The sequence below is a fragment of the Sitodiplosis mosellana genome, unplaced genomic scaffold, assembly GCF_009176505.1.
Source record: "Sitodiplosis mosellana isolate CC-2019 unplaced genomic scaffold, AAFC_SMos_1.0 Smas_scaffold_1, whole genome shotgun sequence".
Taxonomy (NCBI): Eukaryota; Metazoa; Arthropoda; class Insecta; order Diptera; family Cecidomyiidae; genus Sitodiplosis; species Sitodiplosis mosellana.
Window position 1 is genome coordinate 12,806,413 of NW_022595244.1, and position 27,884 is coordinate 12,834,296.

At 38.2% G+C, this 27,884-nt stretch overlaps 2 protein-coding genes across 19 annotated transcripts; one reads left to right on the forward strand and one right to left on the reverse strand.

Moving 5' to 3' along the window:
• Positions 1-432: 432 nt before the first annotated feature.
• LOC129572637 (uncharacterized) lies at positions 433-3,008 on the forward strand. Its single transcript, XM_055452650.1, has 3 exons — positions 433-1,158; positions 1,222-1,386; positions 1,470-3,008. Exons 1-3 carry the CDS (start codon positions 969-971, stop codon positions 2,168-2,170), a joined length of 1,056 nt encoding a protein of 351 aa, XP_055308625.1. The 5' UTR covers positions 433-968; the 3' UTR covers positions 2,171-3,008.
• A 14-nt stretch (positions 3,009-3,022) lies between these two features.
• On the reverse strand, positions 3,023-27,852 carry LOC129572517 (E3 ubiquitin-protein ligase TRIP12). Of its 18 annotated transcripts, none has more exons than XM_055452605.1 (19): positions 17,115-17,519; positions 15,870-16,130; positions 13,444-13,749; positions 12,843-13,360; positions 12,382-12,766; positions 12,141-12,279; positions 11,559-11,823; positions 11,249-11,477; positions 9,246-11,181; positions 8,993-9,126; positions 7,177-8,128; positions 6,574-7,088; positions 6,054-6,481; positions 5,676-5,972; positions 5,321-5,558; positions 5,027-5,226; positions 4,750-4,938; positions 4,480-4,681; positions 3,023-4,385 (listed from the first exon to the last, which is right to left on the reverse strand). In XM_055452605.1, exons 3-19 carry the CDS (start codon positions 13,619-13,621, stop codon positions 3,928-3,930), a joined length of 7,263 nt encoding a protein of 2,420 aa, XP_055308580.1. In that variant the 5' UTR covers positions 13,622-13,749; positions 15,870-16,130; positions 17,115-17,519; the 3' UTR covers positions 3,023-3,927. The 18 variants fall into 18 exon arrangements, with proteins under 18 accessions (XP_055308580.1, XP_055308564.1, XP_055308514.1 ...); XM_055452532.1 differs by lacking the exons at positions 15,870-16,130; positions 17,115-17,519 and adding exons at positions 8,535-8,681; positions 26,830-27,836 and having other exon boundaries at positions 3,630-4,385; XM_055452513.1 differs by lacking the exons at positions 15,870-16,130; positions 17,115-17,519 and adding exons at positions 8,535-8,681; positions 25,118-25,720 and having other exon boundaries at positions 3,630-4,385.
• Between the last annotated feature and the right edge of the window lie 32 nt (positions 27,853-27,884).

The window sequence follows — 27,884 nt, forward strand, 5'->3', positions numbered from 1 at the left end:
AATACCATTCGGTCATAATTTTTTTTTTTCACATTTCTTCATTCGATGAGTATTCGATTTTTTATGCGAATCTTTTCCAATTTTACAATCTGTTTGTTTTGATTTTATTTTGTTTTTTGTTAAAAATTGTTCTGATTCCTCAGAGAGGTTTATTGGATAAATGGATCAGAGAAAAATTTCAGCGCCAAATTTAAATAAGGCTTCCTTTTTTCTTATTATTTACAACAACAAAAATCATGATTAAAATGTATTAAAGTCGATTTTGGTGAGAATGCCATTGTCTTATGCATTTTTATTTTAACAAATTCGAAAAAAATTATTAAAACGCATTTGTCTATAAATATAACAAATATTTTCTTTGAATTGCATCGAGCACGAAAAAAAATGGTTTCAACTTCAGAGTGAATACGTTTCCTTATTTCATATTACAATAAGGTGCAGAACCATTCAAATATGCACGCATAATATTTACGGCTTATCTCAATAAACCGTTGCGTTACACAAACATTTGAGACATGCTTTTTCGGAGTACTGCGAAGCATAGCAAACCATTGGTATTTTGCTGACTCAAACAAATTTTTGTCTCTTTTCCTCATTTGCCATACACGCATTCCAAGAGTGAAAAATAACCAGCCATTGTCAAAGTTGAAATTAACTGAGAAAATAAAATCGTCACGAAAATAACATTTGCACGTTGTGCTCCCAATGTATCAGAATTTGCTCGACCACTGGCTTTAAACTGACACCATAACACTTGTTTATGCCAATACACCGTGAACCTTACCAATTCATCAAACAAGACAGTTATTATAAATTTAGTTGCACTTGACAGCTGGAGAGATGTCAATCAAACACTGTAAATCACAAAAGCTACCGATCATCCATTGAGTTCAAAACAACATTTTTCGATACAAAAAGTGATTCCAAATTTACCGCTAATTTTGTTGAGTGTCATATAAACCGTTCAAATGGAAAAAATTGAACGAATCGAAATTGACTCTGATTCCGACACAGAAAAAACCACGACAATCGACAAAAATCACAACATTGACAAAAAGGTGCAATGTGCGATGGCAATGGCTTCCACTTCGTGTCCCACAGTTCCAGATTCACCGGGAAATCGCAATTCATGTCTCGATGTACCTGTGAAAATGGAATGTAAGACGAAATGAATTTCATTTGATAGTTTAGCATCTCAATTTGTTATTTTGTTGATTTCAGGTGAAACCATCACAATCTCCGATTCAGAAGAAGACAGTCAAGAAGCCAACGTCGCCGATAATGAAAGCGAAAACAGTGCTGACGCAAAAAATGACCAAAGCATCGAACAAAACGAGATCAAACATGAACAAAAGAAAAGTGACCCGGAAAGCCAACAGATTTCAAGTATTTTGACAGTTTTTGACACGGCACTGATAATGCCGACTTTTGATTCACATTTAATTCCAAACAATTTCATTTATTTGCAGAACGTGTCTTGCGTTCTTCGCGACGGCCGAATTTCAAATCATACAACGAAGATGAGCTAAATGCTTCCCGTGATGAACCAGGGGCTTCCAATGACTTCCCAAAGGGGCCCACCAAGCCAAAATTTGTGGTAGATGCGTCGCGAATTCCGAAAAACAACGACCAAACCATGTTCTACAGCAATTTTTTGTACAAGTCAATGTGCCTACTATGTGGTTGCAGCGACAAAAATCTAGCTGTTCATTACGCACGGAAACATCCAGAAACTGAAGTGTTCATCGCCCGGCTGTCGCCAAAGATGGCCACACGGATTCGCAGCCGGCAAGATTTTTGGGTCAGCATCGATGGTCAAATTCATGGTTTTTGCTTCTTCTGTGAAGAATTGAAAATAATGAAAGATGAAGATTGGAAGAAGCACCTGGTGTGGCACACAGGGGAACAAATGTACCATTGCACTGGTTGCAATGAGTCAGTGGTCCGCAAAAGTAACCACGGCCAATGCTCCAAAGACACAGTGCGAAACATTTTCGAATCCGTTTCATGCAATGGTGATCTCATCGGCAGCATCTGCAATACTTGCAATTACTTGCAAGTATCCAAAGAAAGGCTCCAGAAGCATATTCAAGCCGAACACGATTCATATGACGGTAGTTATATTGAACTATTTTCCGAAGTCGTATTGGTTAAAACTCCGACAGTTTGAATGCTGTCCTCAAGACTCATTATTTCTGAAAATTTTGTGATCATTTCTTTATAAATGAAGCTAAAGCGCTTATAGTAGCCAATAGTATATAATCGCAGAACTGTCAATTGTCTATATCGATTTAAGTAGATAAAAATGTAAAATAAGAAAAATCAGAATACTAGAAGAAATGTTAATGGAAGACATGTCCATAATATAAAAATGGTATATCCAATAATGAGGAGCTATTTTGACTACGTGTCGACTGAAATTGTACTTTTTTGTTTTTGTATTTGGTGTTCATTTTCACCGTAAACGAGCCCATCTTGAGTGTATGGGTTGAACCGTACACTACACCAAATGAATGTATGCATAAAGTGTGAGCGAAAATCAGACACCGCCATTTCGAATCAAAAAGTTTGTGGCAAACGTATGACATGAGCACCAAAACGAAAGAGACAAACATATCATAATGGCAGATGGCAATATGAAACGCAATTACCCAATGTTGTATGATGAAAGAAAACACTGCTTTTGTTGAATTTTTTTTTCATTATTTGATTGATATTTTTATTGCTACCTTTCAAAAATTTTGTTCCTTAAAATTACAATGCTATACCCAAAAATGCATTCTTATAATGAATTCATTTCAGTAATCATATATCGATGGTGTTAATGCTATCGCTCTAATAATTACATGTCCTAGAAATGATAAATATGTTTTATTTTTTGTTTGTTTGTTCATTGTTTATTTTTTTTAATCGTATTATTTAGTTTATCGCATCTGATTTTTCATGTTCAAGTCAAAATAAATGTGTTCATCACACACGTATCGAACAGGAAAAAAAAATAAAGAAAACAACAAGGAAAAAGTACGTGATTAGATCTTGGATCTATATAATATAGAGAAAAGACTATCTGTCGCAGTACATGTTATTTTTCTCACTTTCTGTCAAGTGTGGATATTCTCCGATGTGTTGATATTGTTTTGGCTTGGCGATTCTTTGTTTTTATTGCTAAATTACAAGAGGCATACTGCACATATGTTAATTCCAGAATGGAACCCATAATAATGTTTTTGTTGTTGTTATTGTTGAAAGAGTGAAAAGAGTTGACCTCCTCTTGGGCATTGCCATGTTTTCGGTCGAATCAATTTCTGCAAATTTCGATTATTTTCTTTCATTTTCCAAAAGATCTGTGTCATTTTATTACATAGTATTTCAGTTTTTGTTTTTAAATTAAATTCGCAAAAGTGTAGGAGATGGATTCCAAGTGTGTTTAGCACAATATCGAACATTCCACACATTGGGTGGGTTGAAGGGGAAATGGTGTCGCTTGGACTTTGATTATCCATTTCATGAATGCATTGTGAGAGCATCAAACAATTTCATTTATTTCACTTAATTGCTAAACGAAACATTCAAATCCATAATTTGTCTTTGTTTTTTCTCTAGAAAATACAAAAAAAAAACCAAATCACTTTGTTGTGACCATTTTCATTTTTGTTTATCGTATTGTTTCGCTAAATTTTTGTTTGTTTGAATTCGATTGAAATGCTAATTCGATTTCCGTTAATTTTAACTACACAGAAAATGGCAAATTTACAGACATTTGATTTTGTTTGGAATTATAAATGGTTATTGGTTCGTTCTCCGTTTTGACCTTTATATAAAGAACTTTGTATTTTGGCATCTGGATTGGTTGGTTTCATTCTTCTTTGTCTGCATTCAGCATTGATATGGTTGCAGCAGTGGTGAATTGTCGTTGATTCGAGGCTTTTAAGACAAGTGGAAACTCATGCTACCCTCAACACATGCCGTTCTCAATTTGCTACGCATCGCCTCACGGCTGGAGTATTCGGGTAGTTTCAAGTAGTTTACGCATGTCATAACCGATGGTAGGTAATCATCTGGGCTCTCGTTCAAATCGAGTGTTTTGCGTACAATGGTCAATGGTGGATTGTATGCCTTGAAACCGCCTGTTGGTAAGCACGGTGAACCGGTGACAAATTGCAAGAATAAACGTTGCTCTTCGCGAGTGTATGTGCTTAGGATTTCATACAAATATTGAATGGCCTTCGATTCGGATGTGAATCCATGATCGGTACGGCAACATTCTTGCAACATCTTCACATCCCAACGATGATAGTTGTTAAGACTTGAGCCGCATAGCACCTTTTCAATTTCTTCTGGGTAGAAGAGACGCAATCGCTGCGATTGGAACACTGAATCAAATCCTGTGAATGAAACGAGTGTTGTCGGAATTAGCGTTGAGTACAATAAATCAGATCGAGAGAAAAAAAAAAAGTTGAAGTTTCTTATTGATTTTACCTTCGCGCAGAGCTTCGAACTGTGTTTGTACACCTTCATTTAAGAACCATTGCGTTACCAGAGCAACATACTGATGCAAATTGTGGATGGTGACTGCTGTGTCACGGCTACCACGACGCAGTTCAATGTTTGCATGACCTGGTAGTGTGAAGTTCAATCCCAAATCGGCAATCGGGCAACCATCGTAATGTAAACTGTCGATCTATGATGAGACAAATAATTCGATTAGTTATAAAAACGTTCAATTCATATTTAAGCTTTCAATGTTACCTTGACATTCTTGCTTTCTTGGTCCGAAGCTGGACTGTTCAAGATTTCATCACGTTCGCGTACAATGTTTTGCAAACGCTTCAACGTGGTTTGCACTTCTGGTGCAACCGATGACAAATCGGACAAACCAAGTGAACTGTCCTCATACAACAACCAACGATAGAATGGAATCGAAAACGGTAGATCCAACTGTAAATCGAATATAATATGAGTAAATGTTGTCTATTTTTTTGCCCTCTCGAAAAATCAATAATTAGGAAAATTCCAAAGTTCATACCATTCGACTGTCCATGATGGCTTTAGCCATAAATTTGCCCAAGAACTTGAATTTCGATTTGATGCGTGAGATTTGCATTTGTTTGGCACTATGACTCATTGGCATTGGGAAGAGACCGAACGGAGCATGAACGTATTGTCGAACATCCGTTGCTGACGTTTGATGGTTTGAAATCGGATTCAGTGCATTGTTTACCTCATCTAAATCAGAAACATAATCAAGTCGAATATTAATATATCAATACACGGAGCGAGTGCGAGTGCGTATGCGATTTGTTTGCAGCATTTTTTTTACCTTGATCGTCTGTTTGTGACATTTGTTGGTCGTCTTCCATTTCATTCAGCACATTCTTGACACAATCGTCGATCGAAGAGGATGGCGATTGATACGTATCATTTTCATACCATAAACCTAAATCACAGCGTTGTATTTCAGCCGAAACCAGTGCATAGAATTCAAGCGTCGGTCCCAAACCGGTTCCAACTTCATTCTCATATTGAATTTCAAGCAATGCTTTCGAATGTCCAAAGTCCTGGAATTTTTGTTTGTTTTCAAAATCAAGATAAATTAAGTTAGTATATTTGATTACCACAAAGCGACGAGGCACAACAGCAGTTGGAGTATAAGTTGAAAATATGTATGTATTTACCTGAATAATGTGTTCGGCCTGTTTGAGAATGTCTTCACGTGATATGGTACGTTTACGTTTATCTAGCCGTGGCGTGACTTTTTCGGTGGTATCCGTTGAATTGAGATCAGGCGTGGTTTCAAGCAGACGTTGCAATGCACGATCACGATCGAATGTTATGGCATAGAATAGCAAATGGCGTGTTTCGAATGGGAACAAGAATGGGCAAACGGTGGCGATTTGCTGCAGCCATTGTGGCAGATTTCCAGTCATTATCACGAGTGGGTCTTGAAGTTGACGATTGGCTTTGGCCGTAATCTGTATTTTATTCAAATAAAAAGCATTTTAATTAATTAATGGTGGATGGCACATTGAAATAAAAAATCATTTGGCTCTTACCTTCGAATGAATGAATTCCGATGCTGGAATGATATCCTCGTGTATGTAATTGCCCATATAAAGTGTTTCCCAGTGCCGATTCAGTGCATACACAATACGCAACATGCACAAAGCATCGAGAGAAGCATCCTGAACGGTGACTATATCTTTGGGCAGTGAATTCGATAAGAAATTTGTGATCGGCGACACGACCTGTTGAATACCATCGGTCCAGTATTCAGGCTTTTTACGTGACGATTTTGACGACGATTTATCCGAGTGCTTTCGTGATGTCGACGATGACGAGGACGATGCTCGTGTACTGATCGAAACACCGGCAGCATTACTTGAACTGCTACCACTGGGCTGATTGTGTGCGTGTTGACTTGGTTCTTCCTCAATCGGACGATAGTAAATAGTGTGTTGCTGAACCCAGATGCTTGCATTGCCTGTTGGAATAAATCAATTTAGCATTTAATACGCAAACGAAAATGAAAATAAAATGCAAATTGAAATAAAAACTGTGGAATATGAAACTTACTTTGCATGATATCGGATTCGGTATCGGTTTCAGATTGATCGTTAACTAGTGGCGAAAACTGTCGAATGGCCTGATAAACGGTCATATCGTATGGCAATACATTTTCACCGATCATAAACTGTAGCTTATGCTTGAATGTGGCTTGTGACATAACGACTGCAGCCACACTATCGTCGATATCCTCTTCGGAGTCTTCTTCGGAATCGACACGAATACCGCCATAGCCACGCACAACTAAATATCGTTCAATGGCCTGAACCAATGCCAACGGATCAATTTTCACTGTGCCACCTTTCCATTGGCGCAAATTTGTGCAATCTGGATGACGTTGGAGATTGCACTTGAGTTGGTGCGTGTTGAAAAATTTAAGTGCACTTGTATTCGAACCGCCGTAGAAGTCATGCACCTTGACTGGGAACTGTTCCAATTGCGTGACACAACCATTCAATTTGGCTACAAATGAGCTAAATGCTGAATTTTCAATGGTTGCCTTCGACAGAATAGACCCGCTGATACTGAAAATTTTAAATATTGTTCGTTAGCATTCGAGAAGTTTAGCAAAATCTAAAAAATCAGATCGAAAAGTTCCGAATAAAAACCTACTTGGTTGTATTCAGTGGCAAGCCGGTGAATACGTTTAGGAAGGCGCGTAGTCTATCATCTCTGTGTACGGTCTCTTGTTCGGATGTCATATATTTTAGCATCGATCGAATCAAACCCGAATGATTGAATTCGAACGGTGATATATCACTTATGAGTAGGATGTGCTTGAGATCATTTAGTGCGTCCACACAACTGTCCAAGTTTCCATTCAATTTCTGAATGACAGTAGACAAGCGAACTAAAACCGTTGGTTCACTAGGCAAATCATTTTCGCCGTCGTATCTCTTGTTGAATTCGATGGCATGTTCGCGAATCCATTGGCGTGCCTTCTCTCGATTACCAGCCGCTATTAAGCTAGAGCTTGACGAGTGTTCGTTGATCAATGTGCTTGAGCTGCTCGTACCAGCACCGCTGCTGCTCGAATGACCGCTGTCTTTTGAAGTTGAATGTGAATTCATTGAGGTTGTTCGGCCCCAGCGAGCTGGATTCAACGAAGCCAAAAACGATGAAGTCTTCGAGCTTGAACCGAAACGTGAACGAGACGACGATGAACCAGACGAACCAGCACTTCCGCTGGCACCAATATTCATTGGACTCGACGATGTCGACGGTGTACTTCGGCCAGATGAACCCAAAGCCGAAGCTTTGTTCATTAGCTCTTGCATGACTGACGGTTGTTCGGTGTGGTGATCTTGGTTTCGGGTCTTTGATCGTGATGATGTTTGCGATTTGCGCTTTGGTGGTGCTTTTCGCTTCAGAATATCCGACATTTTCGATTGAATGGCATTGGCATGCGATTGAGTCGAATGACTTGAATGGCTTGCTTGCGATTGCTGCTGCTGCGGTTGCTGCTGTTGTTGCTGCTGCTGATCAATTGGAAGTGCAATGTTTGTGGTAACACTGCTTCCAGACGCACCGCCACTCACAACTTCGCCTCCAACACTCATCATCTCTGTAAGGAAATTTTATTTTAATAGCATTCAAGCAAATGAAACAGGGAAAATGAATTTCAATATCAAACTATCAATACGAAGCTAAAAAGGTATCAATTTTGTCAGAACAAAAATTGTGGTGCTTTATCAAAAGAAAGAGATTGGATTGGGGATAAATTTTTGAAATTTGATCAACATTTGACCTTATTTAAACAGATCCAAAGTGCATTCAAATAAATAAAACATAATTTGAAAAACCGAAATGAAACGTATTTACAAATTGGTGTGCCGATAATTTTTGGGGATAAAATTTCGAATCAAGTGCCAAATGAAAAGAAAATGTACAAAAATCAGGTGGGGATAGGCGAACTATAAAGTGCTATTCGGTTTTTGTTTTTGTTGTGTGTAAAACTTCATCGAAAGTACCTGTGAGCATGTAATGTGCATGAGAATTATGGTGGATTGTAAGACGTTGGTATTGTTGTTGTTGTTGTTGTTGTTGTTGATGATGATGATGCAGGTGGTAGTTATTATGGTGAGACGGTAGCGAATAATCTTTAGAAGTTGACTCTACTACTTGATTTGTTTTGGGCAATTTTTTTTTTATTTTTGTTTTTCATTAGTTCGGATGAATTCGACGGAAGATTTGTTAAGAATTCGAGATTTTGTTTTTGTATAAAAAAAGGGATACGTAGATATTCGTAACAGACGTTAAACAGAAGGGGGGAAACATGTACAAAAATAGAGAAAAGAAGACAATTTGATTCGACCTCGATTAGTAACTTGAAACGAAATACACAAGTTGAATTGAGTGCAAAAAAGCCGCATGAAATTTGTATGAATTTTGGAATGATGTGAGCGGAAATAAAGCAAAATGATCTTACCAGGATGGAAGGTAACTAAGGATGCCGTCGGCAATGGCTGATGATTCAGATTCAATGGTGCTGGGCTGTTGGTTGTGCTTGTTTGCAGCGAGAAACTAGCCGATGAAGTTGATGGGCCAGGGTGTCGGCGTTGCCTGAAAATATTAATCATTGTTGTTCATTAGTGATGCTCAATATATTGCTATATGACATTATAACATAAACAGTAAGTAAATGTTGCAGCAAAAAAGCTTAAATATGAGGAAACACTAACATTGGGGCCGTCTGATGATGGCTCAACGGTGTTGTTGTGGTGCTGCTGTTGCGTGAGAAACACGAGCTCAAAACACTAGTCGGTGTTGATTTGCTTGAATCAAACTCGTACACGGTAACGGATGGCGAGCTGTTGGTCGATTCTTTGTGTGGTGTATTTTTCGATTTTTCGCAAATTGGCAATTTGGGATCGGCCAAGAGGCTTATTTGATGCATAACACCATCACGACGGAAATGAACGTTAAAAATCTCCGGCATTTTTTGCATAAGAATTTCGGCCATTTGAACGGCACCAACAACAATGCGCAGATCATTTGATGCCATCATACCAGCAATGTGTGACGAAAGCATTTGGCTTGTTAAAACTTCACGTAGTAAATCAGCACTGGCAAAGTAGACCATGCGCAATAGTGCACGCAAGCACTTGAAACGAACTGATGGTCCAGCCGATGAGCTGTACACCTCGTACAGCACGGAGAACATATTTTTGATGAATTCAGCTGCCAAACCACGCTCTTCACGCAAGCAGGCCAACCGTGCGTCCCTATACGGATTCGGTGGGCGCAATGCCAAATTTACGGTTCCGGTTCCGTGGAGACAATCGCCAAATCCAGCTGCGCTATCGGTGCTCGAGTTTTTCGAATCAGTAGCCATCGCCAGATTTGGTGAAGTGTTTGTGTTTGCTGCGGGATTCAATTTCCGTTGAACTGGCCGGGTGGTGCCAGTATCTTCATTAATCTGTTGCATCGAATTAAAGTCAATCGTGTATGTTCGACCCATAGTCGATAAGCTGATTTCATCGTCTGAATTATGATGGGCTGCTTCGATGGCTCGTGAATCCATAACCGAATACGAATGCCATGCACCACGGTCACCGCGCCACTGCCAACTGACTTGATCCTGTTGTGCGCTTGCTGGTTTTTCAAACAGAGCATCCACACTGAATATGCCGTCATTTGGCAAGCGTGGCATCAGTTCGCCGATCAAACAAGTGATTTCGTACAATTCTTGTGGGTTGCGTTCAACCAATTCAATATCAACACTTCCGCCATTGGCTTGACGCGTTGCCAAAGTATCTGATGATCCGGTCAACAAGTACAACAGCGTTGCATCGATGTCGATTTTCAGTAGGGTTATGGCCAAATCAGGGCAATTAGAGCACATTATGCTCAGCATTCGAATCACATTGGTGAACGTGCCTGAGTTCAAAATTGATGGCGTTACAACCAGCAACTGCTGACAGTTTTTGAGTAGATCTTTCTTGGCAATCTCTTGTAATTTGCTCGGATCGTGTTGGAAACTTTCGACCAAACGATAAAATGCCGTGCAAACATACTCAACACATTTTTTATCCTGTTGTGTTAACAAACGCGACATCAGCGGCAATGAATCGCTCACAAAGTGGAATTCATCCGGTTGTAGATTCAAGCAGCAGTGGGATGTGATGGCCAATGCCGATCGTTGAGCGTTCATCGAGAAGAAGTCCAAATAAGTGAGGCAAGCCGATACACCGTTCGCTTGCAAAATTGCTTTGCTATGACGACGCGATAGCGTTTCCAAAGCGGTCAAACTTTGTTCAGCCACATCCATACACTGAATGACTTGTAGCTTTTCGAGAAATACGGGAATGGCATCGACAACGGTGGCTGACGATCTGGGCAATGCTTCGAGCATGTAGGCGAGCGCACGACATGCATGATTCATTATATCGAAATTGTGCTCCATACGAAGTAAGTTGATGAGAGCCGGAACGACCAATTTCACTGGAAAACCAGCCAGAGTATCTTCGTTGCCCATCACCAGCATTTGACACATTTCAATAGCGGCCTGCAACTGTTGACTCTCGTCGTTTGATTGCAAGCCTTGTAACAATTGTTGCGCTTTTGACGTGCTATTCGAACCGATTGTTCTGTGCAATAGATGATGCATACGAGGCGCTGTAATTATGAAGAAATGGCATTAGCACGGGTTGTGTTATCGTTTGTTGTTTCAATTTTGACTTACCCAACGAACCAAAGACATGTGGTGGAATGCCACGAGCCTCAAGCAATGCTTGCAAACGTCCAACATCTGGATCGTCTGCCTCCGGATCCATTGCCGATGGAGCTGAGCTACCGAAACTGACCGGAAGTGAGCTGCTGGCACCAGCAAGGCTATGAGCCAAATTAACATTCGTCAAACTCTCTGAGTCTCCACTGAATGCGACTGCGGTACTTGCCGAAAGTGCTGACGTCTATTAAAGTGTATCGTGGGAAAATTAACCATTTGTTCAAAGAGCAATGATTGTGTTCATTGTTGTTGTTGTGATTTTTACCTGTTGTGATGTCGAACCGTTGCTGTTCGAAAGTGAAACCGAAACGCCGGCCGTTTGCGATGTCGATGGTTGGCTTTGTGTCATTGCGAGCGCTGAATCAAGTGCTGAAAAGAAGCTTGTTCCGCGCAATGAAGTCGATGATGGTTTATTGCTGCTTGAGCCAGATGAACTGGCCAAACTATGATAATGATGATGTCCTGCATCCCATGGTGTTGTCGCGGTTGTGTTGCTTAAATTATTTGACGAGGAAGATGATTTGGTGTTGCTAAAAGTGAAAGGTCGAAAAGAAGTTCCAATTAAACCCAATCAATTTCGATGATATGCTTGACATTCAACACGTTTGGGTGCTTTTGCATGGGTAATTCCAAATTACCAGCACAGCACAATAATTTGATGCGAATTTACTAAACGGAAAATTGTTCGAATTGACGAAATACGTCACAATAATTCCAGTGTGGAGGGTCATATCGATTGCATGTTTTGTATAAAATTAGAGCGCGATAGAGAGAGGAAAACAGAGAGAGAGAGAGAGAGAGAAAGACGGCAAAGTACACTTTGGAAATAAAACATGTTTGCACTTACTTTGTAGTTGCGATTGATATTGCGGTGGATGACGCATTAACGGCTAATGGCGACGTATGAACGGTCGCCGATGTGCTTAAATTGCTTGTTTTAACACTACCGCGTGGACTACGTCTTAAACTGTGTATATTTGACATGTCTGCCGTTGATTCGTTGGTTTGTGTGGAAGAAGAAGAGTTTGAGTCAGCTGAAGTGAATGTCATTCTGTGTAGTTTTAATGAGAATTTTTTGCTGGCTTTACCGTAATGATTTTGGGATTGATTTTGAGCGTTTGCATCACGAGATCCATCATTTGCCATACCCGATGTCGAAGCTTCAACTAAAACCTGATTGTTGGTTTGATCATGTAATTTGCCAACGTTTGTTATGAATGTGGCCGATTTTCTGCGTCGTCTGGTGCTATTATTGCTTGAGCTACCACCGTGCGCTGCAATGGCTAACGATGAACCACTAGCACCAGCCGCCTCGTTTGCCGACGATGAAGCTGGACCGCGTATTTGATACGATGTGCAAGCTTGTGTACTTGCCGCTGAACTAACGCAGGAACCCGTCGTTACAGTCGATTGCTGAACCTTACTTCTCGAACTACGTCTTGGTAGACTAGCCGGATTTGCCGAATGTGTAACCTGTGTGTGAAATGGCAATACCTCAAATGAGCATATCAATCCAATTTGATTTGTGACGCAATAGCGAGAGACTTACGTTATTATTAACTGAGTTTGTTTCGTGCGTGGCCGCTAAATGACTGGTCGGTGTTCGTCGCGAAGCGCTTGTACTGGCACTTTCGGTGTTGTAGTGACGAGTCGATGTTTTTCGTATATTTGAACCCAGCGTTGCAGTATTATTATCCACACCGGGTGAAACGGAGCTGGTGCGTGATGCCAATTTCAGTTTTTTACTCGGTGACGGTGAGCTGTGATGAGCTTTCGATCGTGTGCGACTTGCGATGCAATTTTTCACCTTTCCTTCCAAAGGAACTTCCTCGTCACTGCTTATCTCTATTGGTTCTGCTTGATTGCTCGATCTAGACGATTTCTGGCGCTTCAATTTATTTATCGACGCCGTTTTTGCACTTGTCACAATCTCCGTAGATAGATCGCTTGATTCGTCGTATCGTCTTACTTTCCGCTTTGTACTGCTACTGCTTTCAGTATTTTCCAATGCCTCGGCGGCGTGTTTTTTCCTTCCACGGCGATTTGAATTCGTCGATTCTGAATTTTCTGCAGAAATTAAAGCAAATAAATTATGTCGTTGATGTCCTTCGACCCGAAATCGATGCATAAAATTTGCTTGTTACACTTACCTCTTGACACTGATTCCGATGATAATGTTGCCGATCGTGTCGATTTTTTGCTTCGATTATCTCCTCCGGCCGATTTACTAGTCGCTTGATCAAAGGTTTGTGTGTTTTGTGATGCGGTGCTGTTACTTAAATGCCCCTCCGTCACTGCAGAGAGCAAATGGTTAACGGATTCGGCCATAGACGACACTTCGACATCCACTGTTTATCAACAAACATACCCCACGCAATCGTAATGCGTCGGGAATCGATTCAAATACATTCACTTTCGTACGATTTACCAGCCAATAATTTATTCTCGTTCCAAGCCTATAGCCGTACACAAAACATTAAAGAAGAAAGAAAGAAAAAGAAAGATTTAAATTTGCATCTAAAGGATATTTATGAGCTTTCATCTCTGACTTAATTTGAATTTCATTCGTTCAAATGTGACTTTTATGTCTGCAACGTGTTTGACAATTTTTTTGTCTACTTCTTCGTTCAAATGATTACGGTGAGCAAAATGTGAATTCGAACACGAGGAAAATAATCGGAATATTCCCTTGTTTGCATTTGAAACATTTCGATATAACTTTTGCAGTTGGAGATGACAAAAAAACCAAATTTTGTGAATTCAAACATACAAATCGATATATGCTGAGCCGGTTGAACGATGTTATTGTGAGCAAATTTGGTTTTGGGTCGAACAAGAGCCATTGACGATAAGTGAATTAGCACTTTGATATGTAAAATATTGCTTGCTCGCTTGCCAATGTGATAAGTGTCTAGCATTTATCCTTTGTTCAAGAGTGTGTAGACGAAATTTTCTTCAGCACTGTCTGGCTGATTATGTATTTTATCTCAACAACAACACCATACACACATGTATCTATCTCGTTCGCTTGCGCTAATTTTGTAACCAAATGAAGAAAAAAAACGCAACACGAAGAGTGGAAAAAAAACACGCAGAAGTAACATATACTAGTACTGTCGAACAAAGCAAACGACGACATTGCTTTGCTGCTTAGGACACGCCACACTACAGACGCAAGCACATAAAATTTATTTTAAACGTGAGGAGAAAATGAAAAACGCGTTTTTCAACGGGTCATCGACACACACACACACACACCGTCTGATTGCACATATACTCTTTTTTTCGGCTATGCGCTCGTTCGCTTGCCTCTCTTTCAGCACTGATTCCAAGTGTGAGAATGAACGGATAGCATTCACCTTCGAAGTATCAAAACAATGAACTCTTTTCGCCCGGAGAAGAACGCAAACACCACAACAACAAAACGTTGTGAATGCAATTTTTTTGGCAATGAAATTGTTCGGAAATTATTTAATTTCCAAAACAATTCCAATTGGTAACTTCTTCTTCATCGATTTGGTAAAAGATAAACTTTTTTTCATCGATGAAATGTGTCGGTACATTTTGGTATCGCTGTGAAGAAAGGTACGGCAGTGAGTTGCCTAGTAGGTTTCAAACGCACATCTCTCTTGCTTTGTTCGAATGTAAGCGCACGAAAATAAAATGAGAATCGAGAATGTTCATTGTGGCGGAAACGTTAAATTATCTTGTTACATCAGTGCACGATCTAACATTTAAATAATGTATTTTCGGTGCTTCTTTTTTTATTATACTTTTATTGTTATTATGTTTTTTCTGTTTTATTTTGCTCCCTCCACTTCATCTTCGCCTCGTTTCGTTCTATTGTCGCTATGGAATCGGGAGGCAATTTGAAAAGGTATTACCGAATTATATATATATATCGAAAGTTGTATAGTGTAGAAACTAAAGTGTTCATCAATTGCGATGTGATTTTACCGAGAATGAGAGAAAAAAAAAGTCGAAATGAAGAGAAAAATAAGTTTTAGAAAGCATAACGAAGATTTAGCCATTGTGCGAGCTAGTATTGCCAATTGGCTACGGTTCTTCTGCTTGAAAAAAGTCTATAATAGAAGCTGCTATTTTTATTCGAATCCAATTATTTCGATATTTCTACTGTTCCATGCGGGACACATAGAGCATTTTCTAATTGCAAAGGTTGACTACTTGCTCCGATCCGATGTTAAAAACAACGATATTTATAGATTGATAGAACAATGAACGCGACTCATATAGCTTAAACGACTCGTGAATTAAACCAATTCGTAAAGTGGCCGAACAGAATCAAACCGAAAAGAACAATCCAAAACCGTTATAATGACGAATGATGAAAAGAGTAGCAGCCGAAAAAAAACAACAACAAAGAAGCGAATTTATTAGCGAAAAAAAACAAAGAGAAAAAAAATACAACTCAGACCATCAAATCGAAAACAAAGATAAGATTTTTGAATAACCAGATTGAGAGTTCATTTTAACTAAAAAAAATTACTTAATTTAGTGGAATGGTCGCCCTAATGTTCAAATACAAATATAATAGCTATCAACTATAGTTACGCACATTTTTTTCGACTTTTGGTTTTCCTTCGATGCGATTTTTGTATGTTTATGACGTTTATCTTTCCTGTTTTCTAGTCTCTACACTTGTGTTTCAAATTCTATTTTCCCCCCCCACATTCAATATCCACTTGATTTAATGCAGCAAACAAAAAACAAATCAAAACAGTCTAACAACATTCACATGCTTCCACTGGAAATTTACACAATTAATGTTCGAGTCGTTTACGCTGTGCTTACGTCAAGATGATGATTTTACTTGTCTCTATAGCGAAAAAAAACAACACAATCTTCGCACTACGTTTCTAATTGAGTTTCTACGTGTTTGCTTTGCTGCGCTGATTTTTTTATTATCAGTGGTCGTATTTTTTTTTCGCTTTTTTGCTTTATTAATTTTATTTTTCCTTTTTATTTATGGAACTCGGTTATAGTCGCTGCTCTTTCGCATGAAATGCAATCACACAAATGCGCACACATATTACGTATTAATTTATAACTTGAATTTACTTTAATTCAGCTACGTGAACAGACTCGACTTTGTGTTTTTTTTCTATTTGCATAATCATCAGGCAAATCTTTGTGTTCTGGTAAGTTTTTTTTTATGGTATTTGTTTATTAAAATGGCAGCTGACTGAGGTGAAGAGACGACGAATGTTTGATGTTTATGAACACTTGCGCGAATTCCACTTCAAAATCGCTTGAGCAAGAAACACACACTGAACACGATGAACCAGCCAATGGTTCTCATATTATATTTTCTACATAAATTGTGTGCTTTTTTTTATCGGTGAGCTGTATGTTGTCTAAATTCAAGTTATATATTATATTCCATGGGGTCCATGGATTGAAATAAATACACAGAGCATGGGCACACATGTACGCGTCGTACAATGCGCATACATTTACAGTGCTTGGTTGGTTCGTTGGTTGGTTGGCTGATTGCTTGCTTGTTGTCGACGAGAGTTCGAAAATGGGAAAAACAAGCGGCAGCAGCAGCAGCAGCAGCAACAGCAAAAATGTATTCCACACACTCTATATGTTTCCAATTGAAGAAACAAACGAAACAGAAAGACAGTCAGCGGTGATGGAACGCGAAGAAATCGCGAACAAAAATATGGAAAAGAAAGAACAGCAGAAGCAACAGCGACAGTCAACAGAATAAAAAAGAATTATAAAATTTTATCTATTTTTTTTTTTGTTTTTTTTTTTCTTGGAAAAATTCTCGCTTTTTTCCAGTCACTTTTCTCACATTCCGTTCAAATTTCAATCAATTTTCATGTATAAACGGGTCGCAGCAACCAAGTATTGAATCAAGAGAATAACCACTTTTTTCTCTCTGTATTTTATACGCAGATCGATTAGCAGTCAATATTAGCAGCAACACTTAATGTCAATAAAACAATGTATCGTTTTCTCATTAGGCAAATGTCTGGATTTTTAACACGAAATAACAATATTGCACAGTTTGTTTTTTTTTTCTTCTTCTTCTCGTCAATATTTTCATTTGTCTCCAATTTCGTCTTTGTGTTTCGGAGAAACGTGAAAGAGACAGAGAGCGAGAAAAAAAGGGCACACACACACTGCGGTTATAGAAAACTCTTCGCTGCTCACTGCACTATTGATGTGCCGTTCACAATGGCTACTGCTGTTTTAGCTGGCTTCGAATGGTTCGTTGCGCGAACAACGTCGAATCAAACCAACTTGTGTTTGCTCTACACCATATACACATACGATAATTTTCCACGACTCGTTCTGGTTTTCGATCCGATGTTTATTTCGCGTAAACGAGAAATCTATCTGCCATCTTTGTCAGTTGCTCGATTGCCAGCCCATATAATAGACATTGCTCCTATCTCTCCTTCTCCCTCTATCTCTCTCTCGCACACACATACACACTATTTCGCTCATTCGCTCGGCACACAACAAAAACGAGTCTCTCTCTCTCTCTCTCTCTCTCTCATTTCATACATACACTCAAGCGCACACATCCAAACGTAAACAACCAATGTGCAACAGCCATCGAATATTCTCTGTCTCTCTGTGTGGCGCAAAAGGGAAAATATTACCAATCTTCTGGTTCGGTCAAATAGATGGGTCTTTATCCATTCAACATGTAAACAGATTCAGTGTTTCTCTTTTCCACATGATTTTTCCACTTGTAAGCCAGGCAGCACTGTGGCACATTTTATGGTTCGAGTACTCGCTTGACGGTTCGCAGTCATCATTCAAAATTCGATTTGGAAAGCGTAGTAAATCTGTTCGTTTTTTTCTCTTGTTTTTTTTCTTGCTCTTCGATTTGGTTCATGGATCTTTCAGATGCGTTAGATCGTGATTCTGAGAACTTTGCTGTGTGCCCAACAGTAATGGCAGCCGTATCAAGACATTCAATACCATGAAACGCTTGAAATGTCTATGTATTATTTATTTATATTTTGGCTCAATATCATTTATGTAACTTCAACGAGTTTTTTTTCTTCTTCGAATGAATTTCATTGAATTAATAGTGTAAGGCGATATGACGAGAACAAAAATGGTGGCGAGTCGCCACTGGCCACTGGCCACTGGCCACTGGCCACTGGCCACTGGCGACTAAACAAAGAAAAATTCCTGTGAAATTAACTTACATTGGATTCGTCAGTGGTTTTGAACTTGAACAATTTTTCAGGGAATTTATTGTTGCGCAAAAACGAAACTTTGACGTGTGGCGAGAGAAAAAAAACTGTTTCCGATCACAAAACAAACACGATTACTGCAACTTATTTTTTTTATGGATATTGTTTCAAGTTCAGCACTAAATTGAAACGCGATATTGTATATTGCATAGAACGATTGAAAAAATTAAGAAAATTTACGACAAAATTCACGAGTTATTGAAACGATAATCAAGCACATGGATTTCGAACAAATGGCTTTTCAGTTCGTTGTTTTTCCTCTCTTCTTCTCCTTCTCTAAGGTAACAATGGTTAATGAAAAAAAAAATCGAAAAATGTTCAATATGCGAAATAGAATGTCTTTTTGAGTTTATTTTTTCTCGCTTTCTTTGTTCCCCGTCTCTCTATTCGTCTCTCATTTCCTGCGCGAACTCAAAAACAAACTGAAATAGGGCTCTCGAGCCTCGTAACGAATGTCGTTCTCCGCACACGCACACAAGCGCATGCACTGCGCAATCAGCTGTTCAGTGGAATCGTATGCGTGAACTGTTGTATATGAACTAGGCCTACATTCGTACGCACACCATCTCACCCAATGAAACCATCACATGCATGCACACGTACATGTACACGTACACACGACAGCAGATCAACAACAAAACACACACTTTACACAATTTGGTGTATTGTACGATTGAAGCAGCGGAGCGCGTGTTTGTTCGAATTCAATGTGACTTGATGGGAAGCAGCACATTGAAGAACGTTGCCTTGTGAAATACTAATATCGCTTTCCTCGTTGATGTTGCTATTACTGTGCTGCTGCTGCTATTGTTGTTGCTGTCGTCGTCATCGTTCCGAATATATATGGTTTTTAGCGTTTTGCTTGATTCTATCCTTAAACACAGCGTATGTGATTGTGTGTATATATGCTGTTCACTATGTTGCGTTCTCACTCGAGAAGCATCCCAAAATAAACAACATAAATAATTATGCGCCTATCTTTGGTTTCGAATCGGTCTTATGCGATATTTTATGCAGATAAGAAATTAAAAAAATGAACGCATATTTTTGTGTTCTTTAGATTTTGTTGTTGTTTTTTCTTCGTTTTTTCTCTCTCTCTCTCTCTCGTTGCGGTTGAATCACACATACCAAATCTGATCTTCGTTTTTTGTTTGGCTTCGATGATATCGTGTCGCTGTATCTGGATTTGTGGCGTTTAGTGGTTTTAATACTTATATTTTCAAACATGACATATAAAGTGTGTGTGGCTTTTGCTGCGTTCGCCCGTTTAGTTTTCATGTTTTTTTTTCTCTTTTCCTCTGTGTTTTGCTATTTTTTTGCATTGTCATTCGTATTTTGCTCAATGGGTGCCACACACCAACTGAATTCACAATATATTTGACTGTGCAATAAAATCATTGGTTTGTGGGCCTTGTTTTTATTGCTTCTTTTGTATTACAAAGCATTTATTAACTGTCCAACCCACTGTTTTCCAAACAAAACGATCGAACTGTACCGATTTGCTTCGAATTGGGAAAATCGGTTCAATCGCTCAATTTTGTTTTTTATTCTGATCTGAAAACAGCAAACAGCTGTTTGAAAAAATGCGGAAACAATCGTTTTGGTGTAGATCTTATGAAATTCGATCGAAAATATTCGGTAATTTTATATTTTTATCGCATTTATTTCGAAAATGTCGGAAACTTCACAGTGTGTAGCTTCGTTTGCTTTTGAATGGTGTTGTAAGGGCGACATCTACAGAAAACAAATATTTCTCACAAAAAAACGCATTGAAACCGCAGAAGAAGAAACGAAAAAACAAAAAAAAAAAAACACACATTGAGAGAAATATTCAAAACAAGCGATTTTTGTGAGCCAAGAATCGGATTGAAATTAATATGCCTGTATGGCGGCAGCAGGTATCGTTTCATATAAAATATAAGGGACATTCTAGCAATAGCACTGTCGAAGGCTTCGATTTATTTATACATGAGAAGCGATTTTGTGTTGTCGTTTTCCTTAACCGTCCGTATAGAATGCATTTCCGACCAATTGCAAGTGGCCAATCGATGACGGCCATGGGACGACAAAGACTCTTTACGATTTTAACGATGTAGAGTTCGAAGGCTTGAAAAGAACAGTTGTGGATAGGATACTTAAGGTTTGTTTTTTTTCTCTTCATTTTGCTCTGTTATTAATTATGCATTTTGTGCGCTGCTTGGCTCGTACACTACAAGCAGTATAATAAATTGCAGACATACAGAGACAAAGTTTCTGTTGAACTTTAATTTTATGTCTGTTTTGCAATGGATTTCTGCATGTGTCTGGCTCAGGAGTAGCAGCAAATGTTGTAGTACTGCGATGAACCCGATTTTCAATCGGGAGACAGGGAGAGACGCATAAAATGAAATTATCAACAAAGTGTAGTGAACGCATCGAACGCACACACATACACACATGACAGATATTCCACATGCACGCAGAATGTTTTGATGACAGAAACGATGAAGAACACACACACACACAGAGAGAGAGAGAATAAGTACAACAGAAAAAAAAAAATGTCTGCTAAGGGTCACTAACCGCTCGGCACACTGTTGTTGTATAAATGGTTGTTATTATTGTTGTTGTTCCTTCTTCTTCTTGCACATTGTGAGTGCATTTCCTCACTCTTATGCAGCAGCAGCAGCACGCATACAAAATGCAACCGTATTCACATGTAACAACACCGGGACCCATATTATACCGAACCGGGAACATTGTCTATATATTTATTATTGTTGAATCAACTCACGAGGATAACAATATGTGTTTTTCACCTCATACAATGCACTTTCGAATACGTCTTTATACGCTTCGTTTGTGTATGTGTCTGTGTTTGTGTGCATAAAACGGATTCATTGTGTGAGATTTCTTTTTCTTTTTCTTTCATGGAGAGATTTCATGTTTTGAAATTATAATTTCGATACGTAAATTCGATTTCATTGGCCGAACAAAGGAAACCAATTGTCATTTTTTTTCTTTATTTACCGTACATACTATAGATATAATTTTTTTTTTTTTGAGTCGCTTTAAAAATAATACTCTATATCAATTTACACACTTCGTGTTTTTGTTTGCAACACGATTCGTTCGTCGTCTGAGGGGTTATACGAAACGATCGCGCTATGTGAAATTGTTTCCAGGGTATAAATTATCGTTTAAATGAATAAATCATTAAAAGAAAACCACCAGAAGCACAATACATTTTCAAAGAGCGATTGTACAGCGGCTGGACGATATACGAGAAAAATAATACATTAAATACAAAACATATGTCTAAATAGCATTTACACCCCAAAAAACCAGCTCTTGAGCCAAAATTATCTATTGATAATATTGAATAGTTTTCGTTTCGGTGATAGTAATTATCTTTAAACTGGAAATTGAAAATTTGAAAGAAAAAAAAGCGACTGCAGATACTGTGGCTTATGTGGTACGGTTCCATTTCCATACAGTCGCATTTCTCCAGATGTTGAAAACGTTCCGTTGTTCCGTTTTTTGTTTAATCGAATGTCATAGCGAAGGCACAGGGCATGTCGTGTTGAATAGCATTAACTCATTATCTTTCATCAAATTTAACGTGTCCCGATGGGGAACATTTCCATTGTTTTTCTTTCACTTTTCAAAAAATAACGTTGGAATAAGTTCGACTTTTGGAAGTGATCTTCGGACTGAAAACAATGGCATTTTTATTCCACACACTTTGACCTGGTTTGCTCACCTATTTTCGGTGCCAGAAAAAAATGTGTATGAATGATTGCAGTGCCGTTGCCGCCGCCTCAAACTAATTCAAAATATTCACAGTGGCTTCAATTTCAAAACTTGAATATTATTAAAACATTTTTTTTCTCTCGTTATTTTTGTGTGTTGAACACACCACGCATTACGCACACATTCCACATCCATGTGTTTTTATTAAAACAATTGTGTTCGTGCTCGAGCAATCTCAAAGAAACAGGCCGCTTCACTTTCAATAGTATTTTAGCAACAAATTCTACTATACACTCGTGTGATTATCGTCGTTGTTCCATGTGAATTAAGAACATAGAGGAATAACTGTACGGACACGTATACACACACACACATCATGGAGAATTTCACACAGATATGCTGGGTGTAGTGGCTGATATTCGTTTGCGACAGTATAATTGTATAAAATAATAGTATAAAATGGTTCGAGATGAATCTGTTTTCCATGTCGAAAATCCATTATTTTCAACGGCACAAAAATGATCTCTTCCATGTTTGGTTAATATCCACATTTGCATAGCATTTGTGACACCGATAGTCAACGGATTTCATCGATAGAAATTTAATCAAAATAGCCTCATTTGATTTTTTTTCATCTAAAACGCACACTCCGCCATGGGAGCGATAGTTCAACATTGTGGCTGTGCTCAGTCTCTGAAATTGACATTCTTTTTTGGCTCAAACGCCCATTTTGTTTTTGTTGTTTTTTTATCGGTGTGTTCACATGACGTTTTGAAACTAGAAGCTTGAGATCCGAATTGATGAATTTTTTTTTTTTTTTTGGTTTTTGTTGTGAGCGAAATCTTGATTCGTGCGTTACATTAAAAGAGTCATTTTATAGCCTCCATTCACTTTTGGTTGCCGTTTTACGTGTGCGCCTCGAAATCTATCGACTGAACGAACGAACGAACGAACGAACGTGTTTGGTGCTGAATAGATGCGATGAACGTAAAGTTCAGACAAAAACTTGTTAATAAGTAAAGTCGATTTACGGCCGCCACTGGAACTCACTGTGACTCGACGTATTAATTCTGCGATCTAACCTTATTTGACGGCCCTTTATAGTTGAGTTAATACGTTTCACTCACATCGAGATGGCTAAGCTCGAAGGTTCCATGAACTGAGTGTCAAAATGTGGATAGAGATTTGCTGAAGCGATTCGTTTTTATGTTTAGCATGAGAATCAAATGGAAATCAAGCGCACGCACGTACGTACGCTCAAGGCATTCAGTTAAAGTGTGTCTGTTTTTTTTCTCTTTTTCTCCAAACAATATGAGGAAATCAAACGTATCGAATCAATACTTATGTGTATACAATAAATTACCATCACCTCAACATCTCGCATATTTTCATATATGGCATCATACATAACTGTTCTTTTCACCTCACATCAGCTCAAAGCAGATGAATTAGGTTAATATGAGCGACAACAGCCTAATGATTTATTTGGTTGAAGGTGAACTTCGGAACACATAGTATTCAAAGCGCACAACACATCTCATAAGCAATTCTCAAAGAGAGTCAAAAAAATTGACAATGGGTCGTTTCGAAATAAAACAATTAACAAAATTGTGGTAGAACAGTTTCGAATGGAAATAGCTATGGAAAGAGGAAAAAAAACGACACACAGTGAGCACTGAGCATAGAACATAGGTCTACGACATCATTAGCAATTTAATGAATAAATAGTACGCACATGCAGCACACACACAAACGATGTCGCAACATGCTGAAATCTGGTTTGCTGGTCGTTAGAACGAACAAATAAAACAAAAGCGGCAGACATGAGCATGCGAGTGACGCAGCTGATTCAACATGAAAAACTCACCACATTCCTGTTTCAACATGTAATCACGAAATTGGGGAGACGTCTTTTACTTCTTTTTTTCATTCTTTGCCGTCGTTCAATAGCAAAAAATTATGTTTTTCATAAAAGTGCTAAATAGCGATAAATTGGAACATCAAATACGGATATTGCATAATATTGAACTGATTTCGGCGAATTTACGCACTTAGCAATTGCAATATCGAACAAAAATCGATTTTTCCTTCACAGTCAACAATTCAGTATGATCTGCTTCGATGCAGTGCCCTTTTCAATTTAATTATTTTATTACGCTTAATCAAATCTGTGTGTTTTTTTCTCTGTATGTTGCCTTTCAGTTCACGTATATTTTGTGATTGCATCAAATACAGCTCAATGCAGATTGTATTTTTCTGAAAAACATATTTTTTCCAATATCCCACCGAAATGACACGATTTTTTTTTTGTTAATCTGACGACGAAGATCAAAGGAACAGACGATTATGGAAATTGCGAGAAGGAAAAAAAAACAACGATATTCGCGATTTGGAATATGTTCCACCTCAGTGGAGCGAAGTGTGTGTATCAGACGAAGTGACGAATGTTTTAATATCATTTTATTGACTCATCAGTCCGTGTTTTGGAGCTGAACCGCCACAAAAACAATTTCGCTTGAAATGACGAAATTCTATACGAAATTCACACCAATGCGCGATGCCATCCCGATTTAGGCGAAGAACGAACGAACGAACGAACAAACAGAAGAAAGAAAAAACACATACAAGAAAGAAAAATGGAGAACCGTAATTTATATTTGGTGTCGTCGCAAAACCACACGTTGACTATTTAGTTATGAAATCTATTTAGGTTTCATCTTCAAATTGCAAAACTTTATACAAAATCATTAAGAATCAGTTCACATTTTACGCGAAAAAAAAATTAAATCTGAGACGATGAAATAGACAGTGAAAAAAAGGTATGTGATGAGGAAAGAAAAAAACTTACGAGATTTTATTGGCCTTTGATTCGATCACACTTTTCCGTTCTCAGCTGAACGAAGGACAAGACGTTTCTCGTTTTCAATCTTTTGATCTTCTTTTTATTTGCTTCACCAATTAATTCACTTGATTTTTCTTCTCTTCGTTTTTCTCCAATGAATATTTTATGGATAAAATCCTTTTTTTCTCTTTCTGGAATTTCCAAACTTTTTTCTGCGGCTCTGGTGTACGCCTTTGCCTGACTAAATTCTTTGCACAGTTATTACGACAGAGGCATATAAAAAAATATATAAAACGTTGTGTGTACGAAATACGAAATGTCTGATATGAAAATGTGTGTATACTGAATGCTTTTCAACCTTGTGCTTCCTTCGAACTGACATGCTGAAACATTTCATGCACTGCTCGTGTGTTTTGCTATTCGTTTATGTGTGTGCTGACTGATGTTGTGTGAATGTGTAGTGGTGTCGTATCAAAACTGTGTATGCCATGTTGTTTTTGTTCGCATGATTAGGGTGTTGCGAGTATTGGTGACATTACAACTTTGAAATGTTGCCCGATTGCCTCATTTTTCGTTTCCATAGTAAAATTTATTTGTTAGAATTGCTCGCATGTCTACGACAAGAATTCGATCATTTTGAAATTGTGATTATTAATTAATTTTTTTTTTGCTGGAAATCAAACACCTTCCTAGTCACTCTATAGTTTTACACGAGCCACACACACATACACTCGCACTCGGTGTGTTTGTGTCACACATTGACAAGCGTGAAAAGTATTGAAGTAGCTGAACAGATGTGTTGGTTATTAAGATTAAGGGGCTTGCTTCTTGAATACTTGATTTTGAAGCATGTGTTTCGTTCTATTGCTGCTTGCCATTTGTGTGCTTCTCTTTCGGTCGATGTGCTTCTCACATCGGTGCATCTTGGTTTTTTTTTTTGATTTGCTGTGTGAGTGCGTTTAAAGCATAAAACGTTTCCACAGTGCGATCGAAGAGCATTTGCAAAGAGGAAAAGCAGATAGACAGAAAGAGACAGAGAAGCAGAGAAAACGAATTGAAAATCGAGAAGAGAAGCAAACGAGAATGAATACAACCGAAAATCATGTCATACAAGTGTATGCTTTGAACTGTAGAATGCTTTGTTCAGTGCGATTATCGAACCAAAATAATCGCTCTGCATTGAATGAGGAAAGCGGCCAAAAGCCATTTGCTTTGCTTGCTGTATTGAAAGCTGCTGTTAATAATAGTTTCTCTCATATGGGCCGTTCAGTAAAATTGAGAACTTAATGGTCTTGGGCTAACAGCTGAATATGACCATTGAAATTCCAAGCACTCGATGCCATTGTATATATACATTTATTATTGCTAGTAGTTCGTAATTGGGCTGATAGAGCACATTATTTGGGGCTCACGATTTCATAAGCTAGAATTGAGATGGAAAGCAGCAATTGAATACTACGCATGTGATACGTTCGATTTTTAGGTCAATTGCAAGAAATAGAATTCATGTTAAAAAAGCCCTTTGGGGGATAATCTGATTTAGCATTTGGGAATGCCATTAATCAGGCGATAATTGAAAACATCAATCTTGATTACAAAACATATTGATTTAGTCAATACATTTTACGATTTTACCTGATGACTAATGTCTCAGGAGACAACGAAAAAAAAAACTAATCACAAAATGTGGTAACTAATAGGAACGAATTAACACTTACCCTTGATCTCAAAAAAAGGAAACTGTTCGAACTGCACTGAATCGCTTTGTGCTAATTCGGCGAAGTTGCTTTGTGACAATTATGCCCCGACTGTCGTATGTCTGACTTTTTAATGACGCGTAATTTTTTTTTTTAATAAATTCAGGGAAAAATATACTGCATGTGTAATACACACAGTCAGTTGACCCGAACAACAACAGATTGCAGCGCTGAGTGCTTTCGATGTGTACTTTATTTAGATATCGGTTTGTGCTCCACTTTCATGTAACTAATGAGCATACAGCTTGCTGCTTGACTTTTAGTTTTCAATAGTTTTCACAGAAATATTTTCTTCTCTGCGCTTTTCCATCCATTTTTCTTTCCATTTTTATTTTTATTCACTTTCTAACCGTTTTTTTTTGCGAAAACAAAAACATATGCTTGGAAAATGTATGTAAATAAACTGCCGAACAAACGAACGAAGAGAAAAATAGAACGAATTTGTGTTGCTTCTGCAACGATGTCGCTCTAACGAAACGACAACACACAATATTGAATTAAGGAAAATGACAATCCGTTGCGATCACTTGGCCTAAATTAGCTGGTATATTGCGATAACAGCGCGGGGCAAAAATCAATTAATTTGCTTGTTATCAACGAAATCGTCCTCAAGTATTACAACTTTCTCATTTCAATAAATCTATTCGTAGGTTCTTTCCATTAGATTCACAATTTTTTCGCCAGGGAAAAATAACTCGTCGTCGTAATTAGGTCTATCTATAAATTTTTAATGTAATCATCGATAATTTGTTCACTCGCTGCGATTGTATCGATTTTCACATTTGCATTTTCAGTATTTTAAAGTTTGAAACTTGTCAATTGTCTACTGTTCTGCATTTCAAGTGCTCCAAATTTCCACAAATGAACTCAAGTAAATCGACTTGGGCATGTACAAAATTAGGAAAGACTCAATCGTCAAAGCGAACATATCAAATACGTAAGATGTTGCTATATATGCGCTCACTTACACACTGTCTCTTCGTTGTCTTGTCGATAAAGGTGGAGCTGTTGGGAGC